At 33.8% G+C, this 24861-nt stretch overlaps 1 protein-coding gene across 2 annotated transcripts in view; it reads left to right on the top strand.

Moving 5' to 3' along the window:
* Positions 1-5: 5 nt before the first annotated feature.
* Gstcd (glutathione S-transferase C-terminal domain containing) overlaps positions 6-24861 on the top strand; it is a 159456-nt gene continuing 134600 nt past the window's right edge. The window contains exons 1-5 of one of the 2 annotated variants that reach the window (XM_078021849.1): positions 6-231; positions 3006-3083; positions 9054-9494; positions 10193-10660; positions 24450-24701. In XM_078021849.1, the coding sequence (XP_077877975.1) occupies positions 9066-9494; positions 10193-10660; positions 24450-24701 (1149 nt within the window). In that variant the 5' untranslated portion in view covers positions 6-231; positions 3006-3083; positions 9054-9065. The remainder of the gene's footprint in view (positions 232-3005; positions 3084-9053; positions 9495-10192; positions 10661-24449; positions 24702-24861) is intronic. The other variant, XM_078021848.1, reaches the window with a different exon arrangement.

Raw genomic sequence — 24861 nt, 5'->3', positions numbered from 1 at the left:
AAGTGACGTAACCCATCGGCTTCCGGTCCGCCGGATTATGAATGACGGGTGGCGCGGGTATTCTAGACGTCTTGCCTGTTGTTGTTCTTTCTTCTCTCTGGAAGCGAGGCGGGCCGTGGCTCGCAGAAGTAGCATCGGCATCCCGGCTCTGGCCGGGCGGAAAGGCGCAGGCGGCAGGTGTCGCCGACACACTCACGCACCCTCCCTGCCTGGCCGCGCCTCTGCGACCAGGTAAAGAGGGCGCTCTAGCGGCTGGCTCACTCGGCCCCCTCGACCCCTTAATCACCTTTCTTGCAGTAGGAGTTGACAGGGTTGAGGATGCGCGGAAAGGGTGGGAAGGGCAAGGACTTGAAATCATTGTTCCGAAGTCTCTTCAACCCTGAGTAAACCTCAGACTTTCTGGCCACAATTCGTGAGGGTGCGCAGGTGGAGGGGTTTGTTCCCTTTAGCATCTTTTTTTTTTTTTTTTTTTTTTTTTTTTTTTTTGCGGTGTCCTGTTTCCCACAACCAGTTCTCACCTATTCTTTACTGATTGAGGTCTGGAGCAACTTCCAGTTGTTGGGGTTTGCGGGGCCGTTTGCTGTTAAGTGTAGTTACAAGACTTCTTGGATCATGCTTTTAACTTTTGTCGCTTAGTTTTCCATTGCAGCTCTTCCTGATTGGAGGAAGTGAATACTATTTAATAGTTACTCCACACGATATGCATCATTTTAGGACATTTATTCATGTCACACTATCAAAGCAATGTTTCTCTTTGGTTATTAACTTATATAGAAAATTTGATTAACATGCATAAAAGTTACTCTGGCTTCAAAAATGTTTTCTCATACATGTACTTCCCATTTCACTTCCTACCTGGTTTTTGGGTTTAGGTGACTTTTTTCCCTCTCTTTATTCTTAATGCCAAGATCTTATTCCTTATCATAAATTCTCGAATGAATGGTAGCACTTAGTATATCTCGTTCTAAATTATTGATAAAGAATAAATGAATAATTTCTGTGTTTTTAAAGCTCATCTGGAGAAAATGTTTACAATAGAAAATGCAAAAGCTTGCAAGAACTAATGATATGATAATTTTAAACATGTAAATATGGTCATTTAGATATTATGAAAATAAACTAATATTAAAACACAACTGAGTGATTTGCTGTCATATTTAATAAATTAGACATTAAGCTATATTTTCTTAACTCCTGGGGGAAAGTATATGCTACTGATATGATTGCCCTAAGCATATCTGTTACTTGAAATTGTGTTTGAGTTATACCTGAAGACATCATATTAAGAAGCCTAACTCTTCAAGAACAAGACTGACAAAGTCTGAGATTTGAGAACTGTTTTATTAGTTTATTATTTTATTTACACTCCTATGTGTTTTCCCTACTTGAAACAAAGCCCAAACTTGAATTTCTGTAGGAATGGGCCCATTGAGTTTTGTTTTAAACATATTTTACTTTGTAACTTTTATATAGTGGCCTATGTGAAATAAGAATACTTAATATCCAATTTGCCTTTCTATTAGCAACAATTTAGCAGGCCTTGCAACTAACAAGTTCTGAGGTTACCCATGAAGGTAGCCAACTGACATATCTGTCAATATGCACAGGTACCTGGTATACGTGTTTTTATCTGTAAGTATTCAGGGTAGCCTACTGAATTCTGTTATGATTAGTACTTGGAATGCAGGGTTTTAAACTATGTAGATCATAACAAGAACAGGTATTGTTTGTTGTAAAAATTCAGTAATTTTTGTGTCGGGCTTGCTAATATTTCTAATCTTTTAAGTATCTCATGCTGGGGATCCCTGTTAATTATGAGGTCAAGCTTAGCTGCCAGAATTGACACCATGGCAACAGATGATACCCTGCTTCTCCAGAGAGATTGCAAAGTTACTTTTATGACTAGGGTTATAGTAAGTTCTTTTTTAGTTTAAAATTATTTTTGAAGTTCTAGCCCAGATAAGAAAGCAGTTAATTTTAATCATAGGATTTATCCTTTAGAACTTAACTATCTCCTGTCTCCTCTTTATGTAATGTAATAAATGCTGGAAAAGTTCAGATTTCATTTTCCTTGTTCTTTAATATTAAGGTAATTAGCATTGTCTATCTTTGGAGAACTAAGCTTTTTGTTTCTTCTTTTTTTTTTTAAAGACTTGTATCATTGTAATAAAATATGATAGAATTTGAAAACAAATAGTGCTGTTTATAAAAGGTATAAAATATGAATTAAGTTCTAATTATTCAAAAAGCTGAGCAATTTGACATGAGAGAATTTACACAGGTTTAAATTTTAATCTTTAAAACAAGTATTTTTTAATACTTGTAAATTGGGTCAAACTACTTATATTTTACAATATTGTTGGTTAATATGTGGACTTAAAGAGTTTCCCATTTCTAGTGTACCATTTTATGACTCCCTGACTTTTAGCCTCAGTTACCAAGTTTTTCCAGTATTTGATGGAAAAAATATGTAATATTCCCTACTTTTCCTAGAAGAAATTTTGGAATGTAAAGCAAAATTTGGATTTTTGTGCCTCTACATTTGTGTATTTCAATAAAGTCAGTGCAAGGGTCTGGTTTTGACCAGCACTTGAGAAAAACATAGAGAATAATAATAGCTGGAATTTAGAGACTTACTATGTGACAGTCATTGTTTTGTTCTCATAGCACAATATATGATAGGTACTGTTATTAGTATTCTTATAAAGAGAAAATGAAGGTGAAGAAAAGTTTTATAGGTACTAAGAACCAGAATAGAGTTTGGCCAAGTGTCTGGGCTCTTATCCATTATTTTATAATTCTTATTATATAAATGTTGTACTTGCTAGATAAGTATATAGAATCTACTTTAGATTCTTACTTCTTTTGCCTAAATATCAATATAACAAAATTTTTTATAGTTTATTCAGAAGTTTGGGTGTATTCCAGTTATACTTTTTGTGAATCTGCTCACAAAGGTGATCTTGGTTTTTTTTCTTATTAATTTGCCTTTATCCTTTAAACAGATGAATTTGAAAGAGGGCATCATAAAGAATGAGGCTTGTATTTACCAAGAATGAATTTCTCAATCGAGTATTCTCAAGGTAGTAATTATTGCCATTAATTTGTATATTCATTCCTTATTCATTCCCTGAACTAAAATTTGAGCACTATTAAGTATTGGAGATGTGTCAGGTAATAGGTGCTACAAAGGAAAAAAAAAAGCTGGATAAGAAGCTAGCAAGTGATTGGGAGAGATTTTTCCATTCAGGTAGTCAGGAGAGACTGCTTATTTTGAGATAATTCTTATGCAGAGAAATTGATGAGATGAAGAAAGTGAGTATCTTGGACAGAAGCATTCTGAGCAAAGGGAATAGCAAGTACAAAAATTCTCAAGTTGAAGTGTTCCTGACATCTTCCAAGAACAGCAAAAACTATTGTTGAAAGGGGTGAAAGGTTAATAAAATAGGTACTTGTCACTCCGTTTTTCTATATGCTTAACAAAACACTGTTGAAATCTTAATAACTGTTTGCTAATCTTGTTCCCAGAATGTGCTGTCCCCAACTGTGAACTGTTTGCTAATCTTTTTCCCAGAATGAGCTGTCCCCAACTGCCAAACTACAAAATGTAACTTCTCTCCCTGCCCTCTCCAAGGAAAGTATATAAGCTCTGCTTAAGCTGTTCTCAGGGCTCTATCTCTCTTTGCTATAGTGAGCTCTGAGCCCCAGCATGCTGGTTTCCAAATAAACCCTCCCTTCTGCTATTGCATAAGACAGTCTCTTGTGGTCTCTTCCTCTTCGCTGGACCCTTACAGGGGGTGAGGAAGAATAGTAGATGAGGTCAGAAAAGGATAGGTAGGATCTCATTAATCCCCATAGGCCATATGAGACTTCTGGATTTTATTGTAAGTATCAGGGGAATCATTGGGTAGTTTTGGGCAGGGTCGTGAACTAATTTATATTTTTAAAGGATCACTCTGACTTGTTGGAGAGTACAATATTATGTGGAGAATGGGGCTGAGGGGGGTTGTTAATAGGCTTTTTTTTTTTTTTTAGTAGTACTTTTAAGACTAGGTGATGACTTAGATTTGTAATGAGAGAGGCAATGAGAAATTAAATTTAGTCTATTTCAAAGGTAGACATGTCAGGGTATGAGAGGAAAAAACAGTTGAGCAGGATTTCATTTGACCAAAAACAGGATCAATAAGGAAAAAGGAATAGGTTTGGAAAAATATCCAGGTGGTGATGTCAAATAGGATATAGGAGTGAGTTCAGAGGAGAGGATATGGCTGTGGTATAAATATATGGGAGTCAGATGATATTTAAAACTGGCACTGGAGATTACCTAGAACAGTGATGTCATAGTATGAATTGTATCCCATTAATGGCTCATGAAATCAATTTATTGAATTAATAGCATTTTAAAAGAAAGAAAAAGTATGAACTAAAAATAACAGATTTATCCCATGTAGTAAAGTTAAGTATTTTTTCATGACATTTTTGTTTCATTTTTATTCTGTGCATAGTGATATTATAAAATTCATTTCGTATTGTGTGGCATGATCAAAAATTTGAAATCCAGTAATCAAAAGATTGAGTATAGAGGGCAAAGCCCTGAGCTGTGGGTCACTGACAGGTCTGAGAAGTATCCAGTAAAAGAAATCAGCAAGGAACTACCCCAAAACTTAATCCAGTACTGAGAATCATCAAATAACCCAATAAACCAGCCTTTGGAATGGAGTTTTTTGTTTTGTTTTGTTTTGGTTTGGTTTTTGTACCAGGGATTAAAACCACAGATGCTTAATCACTGAACTACATCCTGAACCCATTTTATTTTTTATTTTGGGACAGGGTCTCACTGTGATGCTAAGGCTGGCCTCGAATTTGCCATCCTTAGAGTAGAGATCTTTCTCAAGAGTTATTGAGACTAATACCTTCACTTAAAATAACAAAATTTCTAATAATTTTCTCTTTGGTTAAATTATTGCTTCAATAAAATTGCAATGGATTTCAATTTATAAAATTCTAAGTTTATATAATAGTACTATTTTTAAAAAATAATTTTTAGTTATATATGGACACAATATTTTTTTTTTTATGTGGTGTTGAGGATCAACCCAGTGCCTTACCCATGTGAGGCAGGTGCTCTACCACTGAGCTACAGCCACACCCCTAATAGTACTATTTATATTAGAAAAAAATGTCTATTCTGAGTGTTTTCAAAATTCCCCTTATAAATTCAATTATTTCCCTTTTTAATGAAAAAAATCACTGGCTTATAATATGCTGCATAACAAACTTTTTGGTGTTCTTGTATAGTGTATGACTTATTATGTAATATTTAGTTGCCAAAGAGCTTGTTTTGATTTTGAGCACAACACTTTTGAACTTTTTTTCCAGCTTATGGAGAAACATGCTTATTTTCAGTATTTACTGTTCTCTCTCTCCCTCCCCCTCCCTCTCTCTCTCCCTCCTCCTCCTCCTCCTCCTCCTCCTCCTTCTTCTTCTCTCTCCCCCCCCTCTCTCTTTCTCTCTCTCTCTCTCTCTCTCTCTCTCTCTCTCTCTCTCTCTCTCTCTCTCCCCTCTCTCCCTCTCTCCCTCTCTCCCTCTCTCCTTTTCCTTCCCTTTTTGTCATAAATACACACATACAAACATTTTCATGAAAACATGCCTGGAATTAAGTAGCAAGGAGATTTGATATTTAAAAAAACCTCTAAACTCATTTCCCATTTTTATATATGAAACATTTTAATTGATCAAAACCAAAGTCTATTAATTAGACTGAAAATGCAGATAAAGTCTAAATGCCTAAATTTTAAAGCTGTGATTAGTGCAACCATTTGAACTTGATTCTGAAGTAATGAATCTAATGCTTCATTTTTTTCTTTTTAGTTATTTGTTCTTTCTGCAAGAAATACAAGCACATTAGTGTGTCCAGGGAAGAGCTGCACACATTATTAGCTCTGTTTGGCTTCTGAAGTTTGTGGTTTTGTCTTCTGCTTTTTCACTCCCTCTCAGGAGTGCTTACAGAGAAAGAGCAAATGAAACTATCTCTGTGCATGGCAAAATATAATATGGTGTAACACAAGTCATTCCCAGAAGCCCTGGAGACCCAGAAGTTGTTTCTATGGTACCTACTTTCTTAAAGCTCATGACATATAATTAATGAACTTAGAAATTCTCAAGGTAGAAAAAGAAGAGAAAATGAATTTTTTTGTGTGTGTGTGGTATTTGAACTTCTAACAAAAACTATGTTCTTTTTTTGTAAAATTCAAGGCTCAGGGCAAGTTTTCAAAAGTTATGTAGCTGGGCGAGTTGGCACACTCCTGTAATCCCAGTAGCTCAGGAGGCTGAGGCAAGAAAGTCTCAGCAACATCAAGGTGCTAAGCAACGCAATGAGACAAAATAGGGCTTGGGACGTGGTTCAGTGGTTGAGTGCCCCTGAGTTCAATCCCTGTACCACCTCCCCCCAAAAAAGAAAGATATAAAATTTGTACAGGTTTACTAAATATTTATGATTTATTTTAAAACCATAATAGGGAGAAATTGCCCAAGGAGGGTTTTGTTTTTAGCTCTAAGAGGTAAAAATTTTAGGTAAAAAAGATTAGGTAAAAATTTTAATCTCCCAAGATAAAATAGCAACATCTATATTGAAAAATTATGTATTTATATACACCATTCACAGTACTTTTCCTTTGGGTATCTCAAAGTTTGGATTTCATCATAGGCATTTTTATTTTATTTTGGTGACATTTAATATTTATTAAGGGCTCTTAGTGAAGAAAGTTTAGAGAATATTTTCATACTTTTTATGTTCCTTAGAAAGTGGCAAATATAAATATGTTCCCATCCCCCATCTCCATATCTTAATTCAAAAGCTTTAAAATAACCTGCTATTTTTTTTTAATAGAAAGTACTAGCAGGACTAGTTGTATAGTTACTATTTTTATACTGCTAAATAAATGAGGTAATTGATCATGTTTCCTTTAAATCTACCTTCTTAAAGCACTTAGGTATTTTCGTTATAGTCCACTGTCAGGAGAATAATTCAAGAGGATTGACAAATTAATCAGCTGTAAATTTCTAGGGTAAACTCCTCAAAGAGATTTCCTAGAAAGTACAGTTGGTTGTTTTTACCTGTGAATGTTAACTTTAATAAATATCCTTTACTCTTTTGTTTTGAATAAATGAGTTCTAGGTGCTCCCCCACCAAAAAAAAATAAAATAAATAAAATAAATAAATCAATCTTAGGGGGGATTGTGGTTTCCCCGGGTTAAAAAATGATTATTCTTAAATAATCTTTTTTTTCTTTCTTTCTTCCTTTTTTTTGGGGGGGGGGGTGGTTCTGGGGATTTAAACCAGGCAGGAATACTTTACCACTGAACAACATCACAGTCCTTTTAATTTTTTATTTTGAGACAGGATCTCACTAAGTTGCTGAGCTTCTAAGTTGCTGGAGAGTAGCCTGAAACTTGTAATCCTCCTACCTAAATCTTCAGAGTTCCTGGAATTATAGGCATGTACCATTGTGCCCAGCTTTGCAGATAATCCTTTAATAAAGTAACCATGGTACAGATCTCTATGTTTCAACAACAACAACAACAACAAAATAACAGTATTTATGTTACCAAAAAGTTTTATAAGTGGGTACTTCACTACATTTCTTTGCTATAATGGATTATAAACTCTTTCATAGAAGGAAAAATATAGTTGAACCAAGAAAATTAATTAAACAGTGATGACTCATGCTTTTGATCAACAACAATAACAAAAATCCAGAGGAATATAGAGTATTAAACGAAAATTTGAAGGTTTTCTAAAATTAAGGGTACACTAACATTTCAAATGCACTTAAATGATAAAGTTGCATGTGTACTTTTTAAGGCTTTAAAACAAAACAATTTTTTTTCCTTCTATATGCCATTTTCCTTTTACATTCTTGTGTGACCAGTGGTTTTAAAGAGCACCATCTAGTGTCAGTTTTGGAATCACTGTTTATGTATTAGAACATGGAAGATGCTGGATCCAGAAAATTTATGACTCAAGAAATCTTGATAATTGACAGAACTCTTAAAGAAATAATTTGACCTCAAGTTTGTATGTATGCATCTTTAAAACACCCTATGTATGTACTTATCCATGCATTCATTCAACAAATACTTCTTTATTATACATAAATATATAGTAGTCCCTGCTTCAGGCATAGTGGTTAACAAAACAAAATATCTACTCTCATGGATTATTCTAGTTAGGAGACACCAAATAAACAGTATGCTATAATTGTGATAAGTGCTATGGAGAAAATTAAAGCATAGAAATTTTCTGTTTTCAGGGAGAATAGGATTAGGATTTACAATATCAAAAAGAGTAGCCAAGGAAGGTCTCCCTAAGCAGTGCCTTTGAGAAATACCTTAAGGGAGTGTTCTAGATTCTGGAAACAACAAATGCAAAGGCCCCAAAGTAGGAGATGCTCCCAGAGTTTTTGTAGGAAATAACAATTTACTTTGGTTGGAGCAGTGAGCAATGAGGAAAGTTAATAAGAAGAACAAAGAACACATGAAAGGAGATCTTTTAGACCACTGTAGGAACTTTGGATCTTCTACCCGTATACTTGGAAGACACTGGAGGGTTTGAACTGAGTAATGGCAATACTTCATTTTAAACAATCACTTTGGCTGCTGTTTTGACAATAGAGGGGAGGTAAGATGTAAAGCAAAGATAGGAAGCATTTGTTGTAATTCATAAAAGGTGGTAATGACTGGGGTCACAGTGGAAGCAATGGAAATGCTGTGAAATAATTAGATCCTAAATGTACTCAGAAGATAGATCTGCTAATAATTAGTTATGAGGATGTAAAGAAAAAGAGAAATTAAGAAGTTAAAAACTGTGTTCTGAGACTAGTTAATTTCACAAGTTGGGGGAAAGTTTTCTTTTGGAAGACATTATTTCAGTCTTGAGAGACACATATAACTTCACAAAGTCTTACTGATTTAAAACATTCATTTTTTAAATTTTAGCTTCTGAATTATCAAATTCTATTCAAGGCCTTTAATTACTTCAATTTATGCTTTAGGTGGCCCAATGAATGAAGAAAATGAAAGGCATTAAGAAAAGTCTTACAGAAGAATATCTATACCTGGACTTTTCTCACCAGACAGAAGGATGCATCTTTCCTCTTCATACAGCTGTGACTTTATTCTTGTTATCATACTGTGACTGCAAAATATTTAAAGTTTACTTAGTCCTCACCAGAGAAAGTACAGATATTGATCTACTTAGAGATGTGGTGTTTCAGGATGTTGAAATTCAGGTTATCTCAAAGGAGGAGCTCCCACCAATAGTCCAGAATTGCTGTTTACCTGCGGTGGTAGAACGACCAGACAACTTTTGTAGAGCAGGACTTGCTGTTGTACTAAGACACATTATCCAGAAATCATATGAAGCAGACCCTTCAAGGAAGGAAATTTTGGAACTTCTGGGTTTTAAAAAGACTTGTTTGAAAGCCTGCGCTGAAGTAAGTATAAGGTCTCTTGTTATTTAAAACTACACAGTGATAATAACATATTCACTTGACCATTTATTTTCACTTTCAGTTAGGAATAAAATTTATTTATAAACCCAGAGAACCAATGAAATAAAGTAATCCTTTATGTATGTCAGTATTACACTGAGGTATTGAAAAATAAGAATTTGGATTTAATTTATGAAGCTTGAAGACATTTTTAAAGAGAATAACTTGTTTTTATTCTTTATTTCAGTTACATTGAGGATTATGTATTTTATTTTAATTTAATTTTATTTATTTTTCTGTTTTGCTGTATCAGGCAAAGTCTACCACTGAGCCACATCCCTTTTGCCTACTTAGAGAATTTTTAAAGGAAATATTTATGTATAAACAGGAGCTCAAGTAGTAGAGCTTTGGAAGTCATGTGCTTTTGGTTTTGTTTTTTGTGTGGGGAGATGTGTTTTTAAAACTTTGGGAAGTAATGCTTATTCAGTAAGAGGACACAGCCTTGCAAAACCTTCATTTGTTTAATGTTTTTCATGTCTGAAGCACTGTACTAATATCTCCATAAAGCATAAAACATAGCCCAGGGATGATTTGCATCAAGACTTAAATGATCTAAACCAGTGTTATTTCTCAATAAGAGTTATTTTTGTCAAGTTATATTGAGAATGAAGAATCCTTTCATTTCTTATTTTGTTTTATAGGTTAGTCAGTGGACCAGGCTATGTGAACTCACAATCCCATTGGCTATTGAGAATTTTCTCAGAGAGTCTTCTGACCAGCTCCCAACTATACCTATGGAAGTACTACAGCTGGAGAAAAAGCTTAGTGAACCTGTTAGAGTGCACAATGATGACAAACTCCGCAGGCAGAAGCTAAAACAACAGAGGACTGCTGGAGTTAAGCCTGCCCTTGCTAAGGGAAAAGCAAAGAGCAAGGTCCAAACAGAGGAAACGTCTGAAGAGTTGGACTCTTCATCCAAGAATCTGGAATTGAACATGGCATTCTCCAAGCTCAGAGTGCAGGAGGAACCAGTTACTACCAACAGGGAGCCTTCTCACATAAGGAAAGCAAAAGCCTCTGACCTTCCACCTCTGGAACATGTGTTTGCAGAAGGGCTTTACTTCACTTTGGCAGATATCGTGCTTATGCCCTGTATCCATCATTTTTTGGTAAGATTTTATCTAAAGTGTTTGTTACTTTGAGTTTCAATCTATGAATCTGCTTAGTTTGAATTCCAATTCTATTAACCATTATGTTCTGAGCAAATTGTTAATATCTGTCTCCATTTCTTTTTATCTTTAAAATGGAGATAATAAGAACTCTTTGTTGTAATTTGGATCTTGACAGTCCCCAAAAGGCTCATGTGTTGAAGGCTTCCCCAGGTTTCCCCAAGGGTGGAAACTTTAGGAATGTGGAGCTTAATGGAAGGAAGTTACATTACTGGGGGCACGCCCTTTAAAGGGTTGGAACACTGCCACTTTGGGTCTCTCTTTACTTCCTGATTGCTATGAGGTTAATAGGCCTCTTCTACTATGGGCTCCTGCTGTTATAAGCTGTTACCACAGGCCCAAATTAAGAGGATGAAGTAACCATGATCTGAAATCTGAAACTGAGACAAAATAAACCTTTTCCCTATTAGATTGATTATCTTAGGTAGTTGTTACAGTTGTAACTCACATACACTCTAATATAATCAATAAAAAGAAAAATGAATGAATTATTATGACTTTCAAATTACCATAATGGTAGTAATTGTTACCATGAATTTCAAATTGTTGTAATCACCTTATAATATTAGGGGGTCTTGCATAAAAAAACAAAAACAAAAAATTATCAGCTATATTTTATAATTAAGTAATCACCTAAAATATTAATCTCATTGTTTCAGGTATTATCAAATCAGAAAGATTTTATCCTTGTTTGTATATTTTTTAGTTCTCTATAAGATTAAATGCTATTTTATGTTGTGGGAGAAATGGATGGAACATTTTCTTTCCTAGTAGAGAGATCTATCTGTATCTGTATTTATCTCTATTATACCTATGTTTTATCCTCTCTGGAGTAAAAAATAATAGGGTGGAAAATATATCAGAATGAACATGGAAAGCTAGCTTGCTCCAATCTTCAAGTTGGTTCTTTTTTTAAAAAAAAATTTTAAATAATTTTTTTTAAAAAAATAAATGACAGCGGGGGCTGGGGATGTGGCTCAAGCGGTAGCGTGCTCACACCACATACCAACAAAGATGTTGTGTCCGCCGAGAACTAAAAAATAAATATTAAAAATTCTCTCTCTCTCTCTCTCTCCCCTCTCTCACTCTCTCTTTAAAAAAAAATAAAATAAATGACAGTGGAATACATTACAATTCTTATTACACATATACAGCACAATGTTTCATATCTCTGGTTGTATATAAAGTATGTTCACACCAAATTCGTGTCTTCATACATGTACTTTGGATAATATTGTCCATCACATTCCACCATCCTTGCTAACCCTCCGCCCCTCCTTGCCCCTCCCACCCCTCTGCCCTATCCAGAGTTCCTCTATTCCTTCCATGTTCCCCCTCCCTACCCCACTATGAATCAGCCTCCTTATATCAGAGAAAACATTTGGCATTTGTTTTTTGGGATTGGCTAACTTCACTTAGCATTATCTTCTCCAACGCCATCCATTTACCTGCAAATGTCATGATTTTATTCTCTTTTATTGCTGAGTAATATCCCATTGTGTATATATGCCACATTTTTTTTTATCCATCATCTACTGAAGGGCATCTAGGTTGGTTCCACAGTTTAGCTATTGTGAATTATGCTGCTATAAACATTGATATGGCTGTGTCCCTGTGTTTGCTGTTTTTAAGTCTTTGGATATAGACTAAGAAGAGAGACAGCTGAGTCAAATGGTAGTTCCATTCCCAGTTTTCCAAGGAATCTCCATAGTGCTTTCCATATTGGCTGCACCAATTTGCAGTCTCACCAGCAATGTATGAGTGTACCTTTTCCCCAACATCCTCGCTAACACTTATTGTTGTTTGTCTTCATAATAGCTGACTGGAGTGAGATGAAATCTTAGAGTACTTTTGATGTGCATTTCTCTGATTGCTAGAGATGATGAATATTTTTTCATATATTTGTTGATTGATTATATATCCTCTTCTGAGAAGTGTCTGTTCAGGTCCTTGGCCCATTTATTGATTGGGTTATTTGTTTTTTTGGTGCTTAGCTTTTTGAGTTCTTTAATACCCTAGAGATTAGTGCTCTATCTGATGTGTGAGGGGTAAAAATTTGCTCTCAAGATGTAGGCTCTCTATTCACCACACAAGTTGTTTCTTTTGCTGAGAAGAAACTTTTTAGTTTGAATCCATCCCATTTATTGATTCTTGGTTGTAATTCTTGAGCTATAGTAGTCTTATTAAGGAAGTTGGAACCTAGTCACACATGATGAAGATTAGGGCCTACTTTTTCTTCTATTGGATGCAGTCTCTGGTTTAATTCCTAGGTCCTTGACCCACTTTGAGTTGAGTTTTGTGCATGGTGAGAGTTAAGGGTTTCATTTCATTTTTTTGCATATGGATTTCCAGTTTTCCCAGCACCATTTGTTGAAGAGGATATATTTTCTCCAGTGCATGTTTTTGGCAACTTTGTCTAAAAGAAGATAATTGTAATTTTGTGGGTTAGTCTCTGTGTCCTCCATTCTGTACCATTGGTCTATCGTCTGTTTTGGTGCCAATACCATGCTGTTTTTGTTACTCTTGCTCTGTAGTATAGTTTAAGGTCTGTTATAGTGATGCCACCTGCTTCATTCTTCCTGCTAAGGATTGCTTTAGCTATTCTAGGTCTGTTATTTTTCCAGATGAATTTTATGATTGCTTTTTCTATTTCTATGAGGAATGCTACTGGGATTTTGATCGGAATTGCATTAAATCTGTATAGTGCTTTGGGAAGTTTGGTCATTTTGATAATATTAATTCTGTCTATCCAAGAGCAAGGTACCATCTTTCCATCTTCTAAGGTCTTCTTTGATTTCTTTCTTTAGGGTTCTGTAGTTTTCATTGTATAAATCTTTCACCTCTTTCGTTAAATTGATTCCCAAGTTGTTTTTTTTTTTTTTTTTTTGAGGTTATTGTAAAATTGTAAATGGGGTAGTTTTCCTCATTTTCCTCTCAGAGGATTTGTCACTGATATACAGAAATGCCTTTGATTTATGGGTGTTGATTTTATATCCTGCTACTTTGTTGAATTCATTTACTGGTTCTAGAAGTTTTCTGGTGGAGTTTTTGGGGTCTTCTAGGTATAGAATCATATCGTCAGCAAATAGTGCTAATTTAAGTTCTTCTTTTTCTATACATATCCCTTTAATTTCTTTCATCTGTCTAATTGCTCTGGCCAGTATTTCAACAACTATGTTAAGTGGTGAAATAAGGCATCCCTTCTTGTTCTTGTTTTTAGAGTGAATACCTTCAATTTTTCTCCATTTAGAATGATGTTGGCTTGGCACTTATCGTAGATAGCCTTTAGGATGTTGAGATATATTCCCATTATCCCTAGTTTTTTTAGTGTTTTGAAGGGAGACTATATTTTGTTGAATGCTTTTTCTGCATCTATTGAGATGAACATATGATTCTTATCTTTGAGTGTATTGATGTGATGAATTACATTTATTGGTTTCCATATGTTGAACCAACTTTGCATCCCCGGGATGAATCCCACTTGATCATGGTGCACAATCTTTTGATTTTTTTTTTTTGTGTGTGTTCGATTTTTCAGAATTTTATTGAGAATTTTGCTGTCTATGTTCATTTGAGATCATTTTCTTTCTTTGATGTGCCTTTGCCTGGTTTTGGAATCAGGGTGATTTTGGCCTCATAGAATGAGTTTGGAAGTGCTGTCTCTTTTTCTATTTCCTGAAATAAATTGAAGAGTATTGGTATTAGTTCTTCTTTAAAGGTCTTGTAGAACTCGGCTGTCTATTCTTACGATCCTGGGCTTTTCTTGGTTGTAAGGCTTCTGATGGCATCTTCTATTTCATCATTTGATATTGGTCTGTTTAAATTGTGTATATCTTTCTGTTTCAATCTGGGCACACCATATGACTTAAGAAATTTGTTGATGCCTTCAAAGTCTTCTATTTTATCGGAGTATAAGTTTTCAAAATAATTTCTAACTATCTTCTGTATTTCTGTAGTGTCTGTTGTGATATTATCTTTTTCATCACTTATTCTGGTAATTTGAGTTTTCTCTCTCCTTCTCTTCATTAGCATAGCTAAGGGTCTGTCAATTTTATTTATTTTTCTAAAAAACAACTTTTTATTTTGTCAATTGTTTCAGTTGTTTCTTTTGTTTCGATTTCATTGATCTCAGCTCTAATTTTGATTATTTCTTGCCTTCTACTGCTTTTGCTGTTGATTTGTTCTTTTTCTAGGGCTGAGATGTAATTCGTTTGTTGACTTTTTCTTCTTTTAAGGAATGAACTCCATGCAATGAACTTTCCTCTTAGTACTACTTTCATAGTGTCCCAGAGATATTGATATGTTGTGTTTATGTTCTCATTCATGTCTAAGAATTTTTTAATCTCCTTCTTGATGTCTTCTGCAACCCATTGTTAATAAGTAGCATATTGTTTAGTCTCCAGATGTTGGAGTAATTGTTATTTTTTATTTTGTCATTGATTTTTAATATTATTCCATTTTAACCTGATAAAATGCATGGTAGTAGCTCTACTTTTTTGTATTTGCCAAGAGTTGCTTTGTGGCATATTGTATGATCTATTTTAGAGAAGGATCTATGTGCTGCTGAGAAGAAAGTGTTATCGCTTGATGCAGGTTGAAATATTCTATATATGTCAGTTAAGTCTGTTATTGATTATATTATTGTGTTCTAGTTTCTTTATTCAATTTTTGTTTGGAAGATCTACCAGTAGTAAGAGAGGTGTTAAAGTCACCCAAAATTATTGTGTTGTGATCAATTTGACTCTTGAACTTGAGAAGAATTTGTTTGATGAACATAGCTTCCCCTTTGTTTGGGGCATACATATTCATGACTGTTATGTCTTGTTTGTGTATGGTTCCCTTGAGCAGTATGTAATGTCCATCTTTATCCCTTTTGATTATTTCCAGTTGATTCTTAAGAGCTGCATTTTTCTTTCTTTGAATCATTTCACCCTTTCCACTTCTAAAGAATCAGATATTATATATTATAATATAATATTATATATTATTCTCATTTTCTGTTACTAACACTTCAAATATCTCTAATAACTAACAAAAAAGACTTCTAATGAAAAACTGTGTATTTGAAGGGTGGTGCTTCACTAAATTATGTAATATGGATCAACTATTGTTTTCTTATTTAATATTTCTGTTTTCTTCAAAACTGAAGGAAAACAGTAATGGCAACCAAAATTATCTCAGAATTAAACAATATGAAAAGTAAAAGAGATTCAGGAACTGTTTAAATGTTGATAGGCATTTTAAATATCAAATATCTTATGTATTCAGCATCCATAGAACTAGGGAAGACAATGTTTTGTTTTGTTTTCCTAGTCATATGATTTCTAGATCCTCTTATGCCTGACTCCTCCCCTCTTATTACCAACTTTAGTTATTAAAATAGTCATTTCATATATTATGAAATACTTAGTATTTATGACTTCTATGAATAACAATGTTTGTTTTTAATTTCATAAGAATTGAATCAAAGTGACATATTATTCATTCTTTCTAGAATTTATTGGAAGTCTATTGTATATGTCAAGCACTTTCATTAACACTAAGAATACAATGGTAAACAAGCTAAGTAAGGTCCCAGCCTTCACATAGCTAATATTCTAGTAGAGGAAGATAGAAATAAACAAGTAAACAAACAAATAATATTCATAAAAAATATCAGTGCTACAAAGAAAGTGAGGTAATGGAAGAGACCTGAGTACTTGATTTTAAACTCCATAAAACAAAAAGGAATTACCTACCAAAAGATTATTTTAGCTCATCCAGATGGCCATATTCATTTCAGCAGGTTTGCATTTCATTTAAATATCATTCATCTTAGTATTAATTTAATCCAAAGATTCCTAATGGACATGATGTTCTCAAATAGGACATGTACTTGACTACTGAGTAAATTTATCTGATACTGTGATAGTTTGCTTTCATGTCAGGTTAAAATAGGGGAAAATGTGTACATTTAGCCTTTTATATATATGTATATATGATTAATTTCTTTTTTGAAATATAATATTAAATTAATTCTCAAAATATTTTCATTTTTCTTGAATCTGCACATTTTCCTTCAAGAATTCATATTTCTTTGCCAGAGCCTTGATGTTGTTTCTATTATATTTTCCTCCTTCATGTCACTCTGGGTAATGTACTTATCATTTTAGTTCAGAATGGCTACATTGCCAAGCAAAGTGCTTGTGTCAGCACACATTCAGATGAATGACTCCATTCATAGTCCAAATTATTAAATCATGATCAAGTTTATGGTCAGTAATAAAGGTACTAGGTTTGGATTGGAATTATAGAACTGAACCCAGTTCAGGCTATTTAGCCTCAAGAATAAGGTCAAAGACACAAAACAGCCAGAGTCATTTTTGCTAAGTTAAGATTTGGATTACCAGAAGTCAAAATTGGTAGGAAAATGCCTCTTTCTCCTTTTTTATTTTTTTCATTTTCTCTAATTTTTTTTTATTAGAGCATTATGGTTACATAATAGTTGGGTTCACCTCAACAAACTTATACATGATTCCCCTTTTCCCACCTGTCCTCCCTCCTCCACCCCTCCCTGTTCCTTCCTCTACTAGACTTCCTTTCACTCATCTATTAATTTGTATTTGATAGGTTCTTTATGTACTCTTTTCTCCCCCTTTCTCTATTTTCCACATGAGAGAAATCATTTGACTGTTTTTAGTTTGTGAGTTTATCTAATCTCACTTATGCTATTCTCCATTTCTATCCATTTACCAGCAAATGCCACAATTTCATTCTTTTTAATGGTGGAATAGAATTCCACTGTGTGTGCGTGTGTGTGTGTGTGTGTGTGTGTGTGTGTGTGTGTGTGTGTGTGTATTTACAGCAGGAGCCTGACAATACTCTCTCCTCTTTGAAGTTTTAGGAATAGTTTATAAGGAAATAAGTTAAAGTGAACTTTTTATGCCCTTCCCCCTTTAATTCATTTGCTGAATCCTCCAGTAGATAGTATATCAAGCATGTGGGAGAAGTAGCAATGAATAGCTACTCTAGGGCAAAATCCTGCTGTTATACAGAAAATTGTGTAGTTATTTTTTATTTGCTACTACTAAACAGGTAGACTTGGATAGAAATACTTGAAAGGTTATTTTATTCCTATAAGTCAGGGAAGTTGCCACTTTAAGAAATCATTTTGTAATTTGAACACCTAATTTAATTATATATATTTTAACTTTTAATACTTTGAAGCTTCTTTGTTAAAAAACACAAATAAATCATTCCTCTTTTAAAATTGATTTTTGAGCATAAATATCTATAATAAATACCTCTTTCAATGTCTTCATTGACATAAAATTGGAAACAAAAAGGGGATCTATTTGTTGACATATTGCAAAAACAATGGATCCCACTTATTTAGTGATAAATATATACCTACCTTGTCCTCTCCTATCTTTAGGAGTTTTCAATTTTAACCCACTTGTTCTTTTTTTTTCATTTTTTAAAAATTTTAATTTGTTATATATGACAGCAGAATGCATTATAATTCATATTACACATATAAAGCACAGTTTTTCGTGTCTCTGATTGTAAACAAAGTAGAGTCACACCATTTGTGTCTTCATACATGTCCACCTCATTGCATCATCATTCCTAATTCCATGCCCTCTCCCTTTTTATCCCTCCCCTTTTCCTCTCTGCCCTAACTAGAGTTCACCTAATCCTTCCATGCCCTCCCCCACCGCCATATTATGAATCAGCATCCTTAAATCAGAGAAAACTTTCGGCATTTGATTTTTTGAGATTGGCCATCTTCACTTAGCATTATCTTCTCCAACTCTATCCATTAACCTGCAAATGCCATGATTTTATTATCTTTTATTGCTGAGTAATATTCCATTGTGTTTATATGCCACATTTTTTGTATCCATTCATCTACTGAAGGGCATCTAATTTGGTTCCACAGTTTAGCTATTGTGAATTGTGCTGCTATAAACACTGATGTGGCTGTGTCCCTGTAGTATGCTATTTTTAAGTCTTTTGTGTATAGTCCGAGGAGTGGGATGGCTGGGTCAAATGATGATTCCATTCCCAGTTTTCCAAGGAATCTCCATACTGCTTTCCACATTGGCTGCACCAATTTGTAATCCCACCAGCAGTGTATGAGTGTGCCTTTTCCCCCCACATCCTCACTAACACATATTGTTGTTTGTCTTCATAATAGCTGCCATTCTGACTGTGAGATGAAATCTTAGAGTAGTTTTGATTTGCATTTCTCTAGTTGCTAGAGATGATGAACATTTTTTCATATATTTGTTGATTGATTATATGTCCTCTTCTGAGAAGTGTCTGTTCAGGTCCTTGGCCCATTTATTGATTGGGTTATTTGGCTTTTTAGTGTTAAGATTTTGAGTTTTTTACATATCCTAGAGATTAGTGCTCTATTTGATGTGTGTGTGGTAAAAATTTGTTCCCAAATTGTAGACTCTCTATTCACCTCACTGATTGTTTCTTTTGCTGAGAGATTTTTAGTTTGAATCCATTCCATTTATTGATTATTGATATTAATTCTTGCGCTATTGGAGTCTTATTAAGGAAGTTGGGGACTACCATTAGATCTTTTTGTAAGTAAAAAGTAGAGAACTGGGGTTATATTTCCATTTAATAGGTTGGTTACTTTTTTTTTCCCTGTTTACCCTGTTTTTCCTAAACATTTTTGAGCTGTGTATATCATATTTTCAAAAGAGTAGGCATGAGTGAGGAAAATGGTGTAAAATAAACACAATATATTATATGTATATATGATTAGAAAAGAATGCAAAGGAGGTGTTTTATATAGATGTGTGACATCTTTGGTTTTCTTTTTATTCAAACACATTTTTTTTCCTGCTCCTTAATACAATTATCTACAAAGTCACTTAGAGTTTCATTTTAAGCTCTTGTCAGCAATAAGTGTTTTAACCATGTTTTAAGAATAAATTTTATTTATTTTCTTGTCTTTAAGGAGCTCTGTGATATTTGTAATGATTTTGATTTTAGAAAACTGATAACTTTGGGATTTTTTTTGGTTGTTGATTTTGTTTTTTGAGGGGGGAGGAACACATTTTCATTTCATACCATTTTTATTAGTGTCACCTCTTTAAAGATGTCTTCTTAAGTCTACTGAATATGTTTCAGTGTCTCCTAATTGTCTGAATATTAATAAGTGTGCCCTGGCATATGGATTAAATTAGGCAACCAGTCAGGCAGAGTGAAACTGCAATTATGTGTGTGGGAGAGGGATACTGGGATCAAACCAGGATCTCCTGCATGGTTGGCAAGCACTTTGCCACTGAGCTATAGCTCCAGCCCCTCCATTCTTTTAAGTGTGAATTATTGTTATCCAATCAGAATTTATTTTCAAAAAGAGAGAAAGATACCACATACATTTAACAAATAATAATAAGTCACTGATGAGTAAAAGAAAGATGAGGAAAAGAAAGCATTTCTGATCTAACTGATTTGTCATGTATTAAACTCAGTTCTCTTAGCACCTAATCTATTTTGAGGTAATTGAGAATTCTGGAATTATAAACTTTTGGCTCCCAGAGTGCCATTAAGACATTATTTTTCAAACTTTTTTTACTTTAACTCACAGTAAATAATATGTTTATGAAGTGATTGAGTAAAAAAATAAATGCATATCCTTAATATATGCTTATGCTCATAAATACTTACAAAATAACTTTTTTTTTTTTTCCTGTTGGTGCTGAGGATCAAACCCAAGGCCTCCCACATGCTAGCCAAGCACTCTACCACTAGCCGGGTCCCTAATTCCCATAAGATGTTTACAAAAACATTAAATGTAAAATATCAGAGTATACATCTTGTAGTAAGTTATTTCATAAGTAAAGCTAGGAGTATAGCTCAGTGGTAGAACACATGTTTAGCATACACAAAGGTCTGGGCTTGATCCCCAGCATCACAAAAGTAAATAAGTACCTAAGAAAACACAAACACTGTTCATTGGTTGTTGATTTGACAACCTCCCAATGGATCATAAACAGCAATTTGAAAAACACTAACTTAAGGAATTATCTAAAGAAAATAAATCAACCCTTGATTATTTGTTCTTTGCTCAACAGAGTTACTATTATTTGCAAGGCAGTGTTTTAAGTGCTTATAGTACTCAATGAGAGTTAGAGATAGTCTATATCCTTATAAACAACTGCTGCTTATTTTAAGTCCTGTTAAAATATAGAAGAATACATTTAATGTGATTTTTTATTAATCTTTCTGACTCTTGCCCTCAAACCAATTTCTAGATATATTTGTAGAGATTTTCTGTGACTTGACCTTTTTACTCATGTATTTGTTCATAATCATAAGTCATAATCTGTTTTTGACAGTTTAACTGTTTATATGGAAACAAATTCAGCGGTCTCAAAGAGGGAAGAAATTGATTTGGTAGTAGTGCTAGGGAGAAAGCATATGACAAAAAGAAAACAAAATAATATTAATTTGGATAAGGAGTAAGAGCTTCACATTTCCTAACTTAAATGAATTAAAACCTTATTTACATACTGCGTTATAAAAATATCATCTGAATAGTGCTATAGTTGTGCTGCTTTACCTACAGGAGATATGCTTCAAGACCATTAGTGGATGGTAACCATGGATAGTACCATATCCTATATATACTTTTACCCCATATACACATACATAAATTTAAAGCTTTTCCGTCTTTAAGCTCTTTATCATGCATCACGGCCATAACTTTTGCAATTTGATGTGCAACAGGAAAATTAGCACAAATTTCTTTTTCCTCCTTCACAATTCATGAGTTGATTTCTTCTGACCTTAGGTCTTAGCAACCGGAGCATTACTGTTTTCTTTTCCTTATTAGATCTAGAACTTTTGCACTTTCACTGAAAGAAAGCACTTTATGGCTTCGTTGGCATATCCAAATTGCCAGGAACACAGCTATTGTACTTTGGGGATATTGTTAAGTAAGAATCACTTTTGAGCATAAGCACTGCAATACTGTGATAGTGGATCTGGTAAATAAGGTAGTTACTAAGTGACCAATGAACTGGTAACACATTCAGTGTAGATATGCTGAACAAAGGAATAATTTACATCCAGAGCAAGTGTGAATAGGGTAGCATGAGATTATATCATGCTACTCAGAAAGGCATGTCATTTAAAACTTATGCATTATTTATTTCTGGAATATTCCACATAGTATTTTTGAACTGGATAGCTGAAACTTTGAAAATAAAAATCACACATAATGGGGGGACTACTATAGTTACTTTTTCCATTTCTAAACATTTATAATTTTATTTTTTATTATTTTACTTTAATGTCCTTAGCAAGTATCTTATTGTTAAATCTTAATTACTTTTAATTTGTATATATTTATGGGATAAATTATGGTAATTCAACTTATATGTACAATATGTCATAAGCACATTAGGGTTACAAGCATTTACATCTTCAACCATTAATCATTTTTATGTGTTAGATATATTATTCTTTTTTAGTCATTTTGAAATATATAATAGGTTGTTTCATTTATTACCCTACTGTGCTAAAGAAGAATCAGAAGTGATTACCCTGTGCTTTTGTTGCCCCGAAGTGACTTCTTTTTATCTTTCCTCCCTTCTGCCTCTATTCCATTCCATCCTCTACAAGTTGACTTGTTAGTTTCCACAAATGAGTAAGAACACATAGCAGTCTTGTTTCACTTAGTATAATGACCTTCCATCCATGTTGTAAATGACAGAATTCATTCTTTTGTGGCTGAATATTATTCCATTGTGGAAATATATCACATTTTCTTTCTTTTATTTTTAAATTTATTCTTTAGTTTTAGGTGGACACAATACCTTTAGTTAATTTTTGTGTAGTGCAGGAGATCGAACTCAGTGCCTCACACATGCTAGGCAAGTGCTCTTCCTCTGAGTCACAACCCTAGCCCCCACATTTTCTTTATGCATCTATTGAAGGGCATCTAGATTGATTCCATATTTTGACTATTGCAAATAGTACTGTCATAAAAATGGGGGAGCAAGTATCTTTTTTGTATAATGATTACATCTCTTTTGGATATATACTCAGTAGTGGAAGTGCTAGATCATATGGTAGGTCTACTTTTAGTTTTCTGAGGAATCTCCATACTGGTTTTCATAATAGGTGTACTAATTCACATTGCCACTAGCAGTGTGTAAGAGTTTCCCTTTTTCAGAATTATCACTATGATTTTTTATTTTTTGTCTTTTTGATGATAAATATTCTAATTAGATTGAGATGATACTTCATTTTTTCATTGATATCTCTTCTTGAGAATTATGAATATAGCTATTATAAGCTGTCAACATAATTTTCAACTCTAGAGCATGACTGATAGATTGAAAGTAACAGTATATTTCATTTTATAAGAAACTGCCAAACTGTCTTTATAAGTCATGACAGTATATTACAATCTGTATCTCAGCATAGAAGGAGAATTTCTAATGTTCCATATCCTCACTATCATTTGGTGTAATCAGTGTTCTAGATTTTTATTTATTCTAGTATTACATATTGGCAATGTTTTTAACAAGTACAACTTCCTTAAAGCCCCAGTTTTACTCCCACCTTTACTCAACAAAACACAAAATATAAACCCCAAAGGCACACCCATCTCCTCCATCCACACCCTACCTATATAACACCTGTCAGGGGACCAATTCACTGATTGGGTTAAAGCTCACATAATCAAATCATTTCATCTCTAAATCTCCTTGCATTGTCTCACACATGAGCTTTTGGGAGACACTTAATATCTAAACCATAACAAATACGTGGTAATACCTCCTTGTTTTAATATGCAATTCTCTAATGACATGCAAGTTAGCATTTTTCATATGTTTTGTTGGCATCTGTGTATATGTTTTAGTAAGCTGTCTGTTCAGACTTTTGCTCATTTTAAATTGAGCTTTTCATTTCCTTACTGTTGAGTTATTCCAATTCTTATATTACAAAATGAATGATAAAAACATATAAGGCATCGCCAAAGAAAATATACAAATGGAGAATAAACTCAGCATATTTAATCATAGGGAAATACAAATGAAAGTCACAGTGAGATATAACTATATACTCACAAGAATGGATAAGATAATAATGGGGCTGGGGATGTGGCTCAAGAGGTAGCACGCTCGCCTGGCATGCGTGCGGCCTGGGTTCGATCCTTAGCACCACATACAAACAAAGATGTTGTGTCCACCGAGAACTAAAAAATAAATATTAAAAAATTCTCTCTCTCTCTCTCTCTCTCTCTCTCTCTCTCTCTCTCTAAAAAAAATAGATAATAATGACTCACAATGTCAATAATTGGCAAAATGTAAAGAAATTGGAATCTCAGTGCATTGCTAGTGATAGTATAAAATGGTATGGCCACCATGGAGAATAATTCAATGGTTTATTTAAAAGTTAAATGTACAGTTACTATATAACCTAGAAAGTTGTTTCTGAATTATCTATTCTTAAGAAGTCAAAAACTTTCTATACAAACACTGGTATACACCTATGTATAGTGGCATTGTTCGTAATAGCCAGGAACTAGAAATATGCAAGTATACATCAATTAGTGAATGGATAAGCAAAAACAAAAATACCCCATTTACTAAAATGGATTGCTTGAACTGTATCCTTAAAATGTGTGAATTTTATGATCTGTAAAGTTACCTCAATACAGCTGCTATAAACAGAAATACATAATAATGTGTCTTATCCTTTTCCTACCTAGGCAATTATATGCAAGAAATGTTCTGAGAAGCTGATAGAATTTCCACTGCTTGCAGCTTGGTACCAGAGGATTCAGGAAGTGCCAAGAGTAAAAACAGCAGCTTCTAAGTGTGGGATCCAGTTTCTCCATTTTCCAGAGTTGTTGACTACTTCAGGTGAACAACATCTGAATTTAACTGAGGTCCCAGGTGTGGAGGAGCAAAATGATTCTTTATTTATAGGAGGACCAAGACCAACTATGACCAAATTAATGGTAATTAAACTGTTAAAATTTTCTTTGCAAAATTCCATGTGATATTGTTGCTGAGCATTCTACCCTGACTGCTAATCTTTTATTAACATAATTTTTCTTATAAATTTTATTTATAGCAATCTTACTTTACTTTTTTACTGATTAATATTTCTGCTAGTCT

This window comes from Ictidomys tridecemlineatus, chromosome 9 (assembly GCF_052094955.1).
Source record: "Ictidomys tridecemlineatus isolate mIctTri1 chromosome 9, mIctTri1.hap1, whole genome shotgun sequence".
Taxonomy (NCBI): domain Eukaryota; kingdom Metazoa; phylum Chordata; class Mammalia; order Rodentia; family Sciuridae; genus Ictidomys; species Ictidomys tridecemlineatus.
Note: the sequence above shows the minus strand (reverse complement) of the source record. Positions and strands in the feature narration are given on the sequence as shown.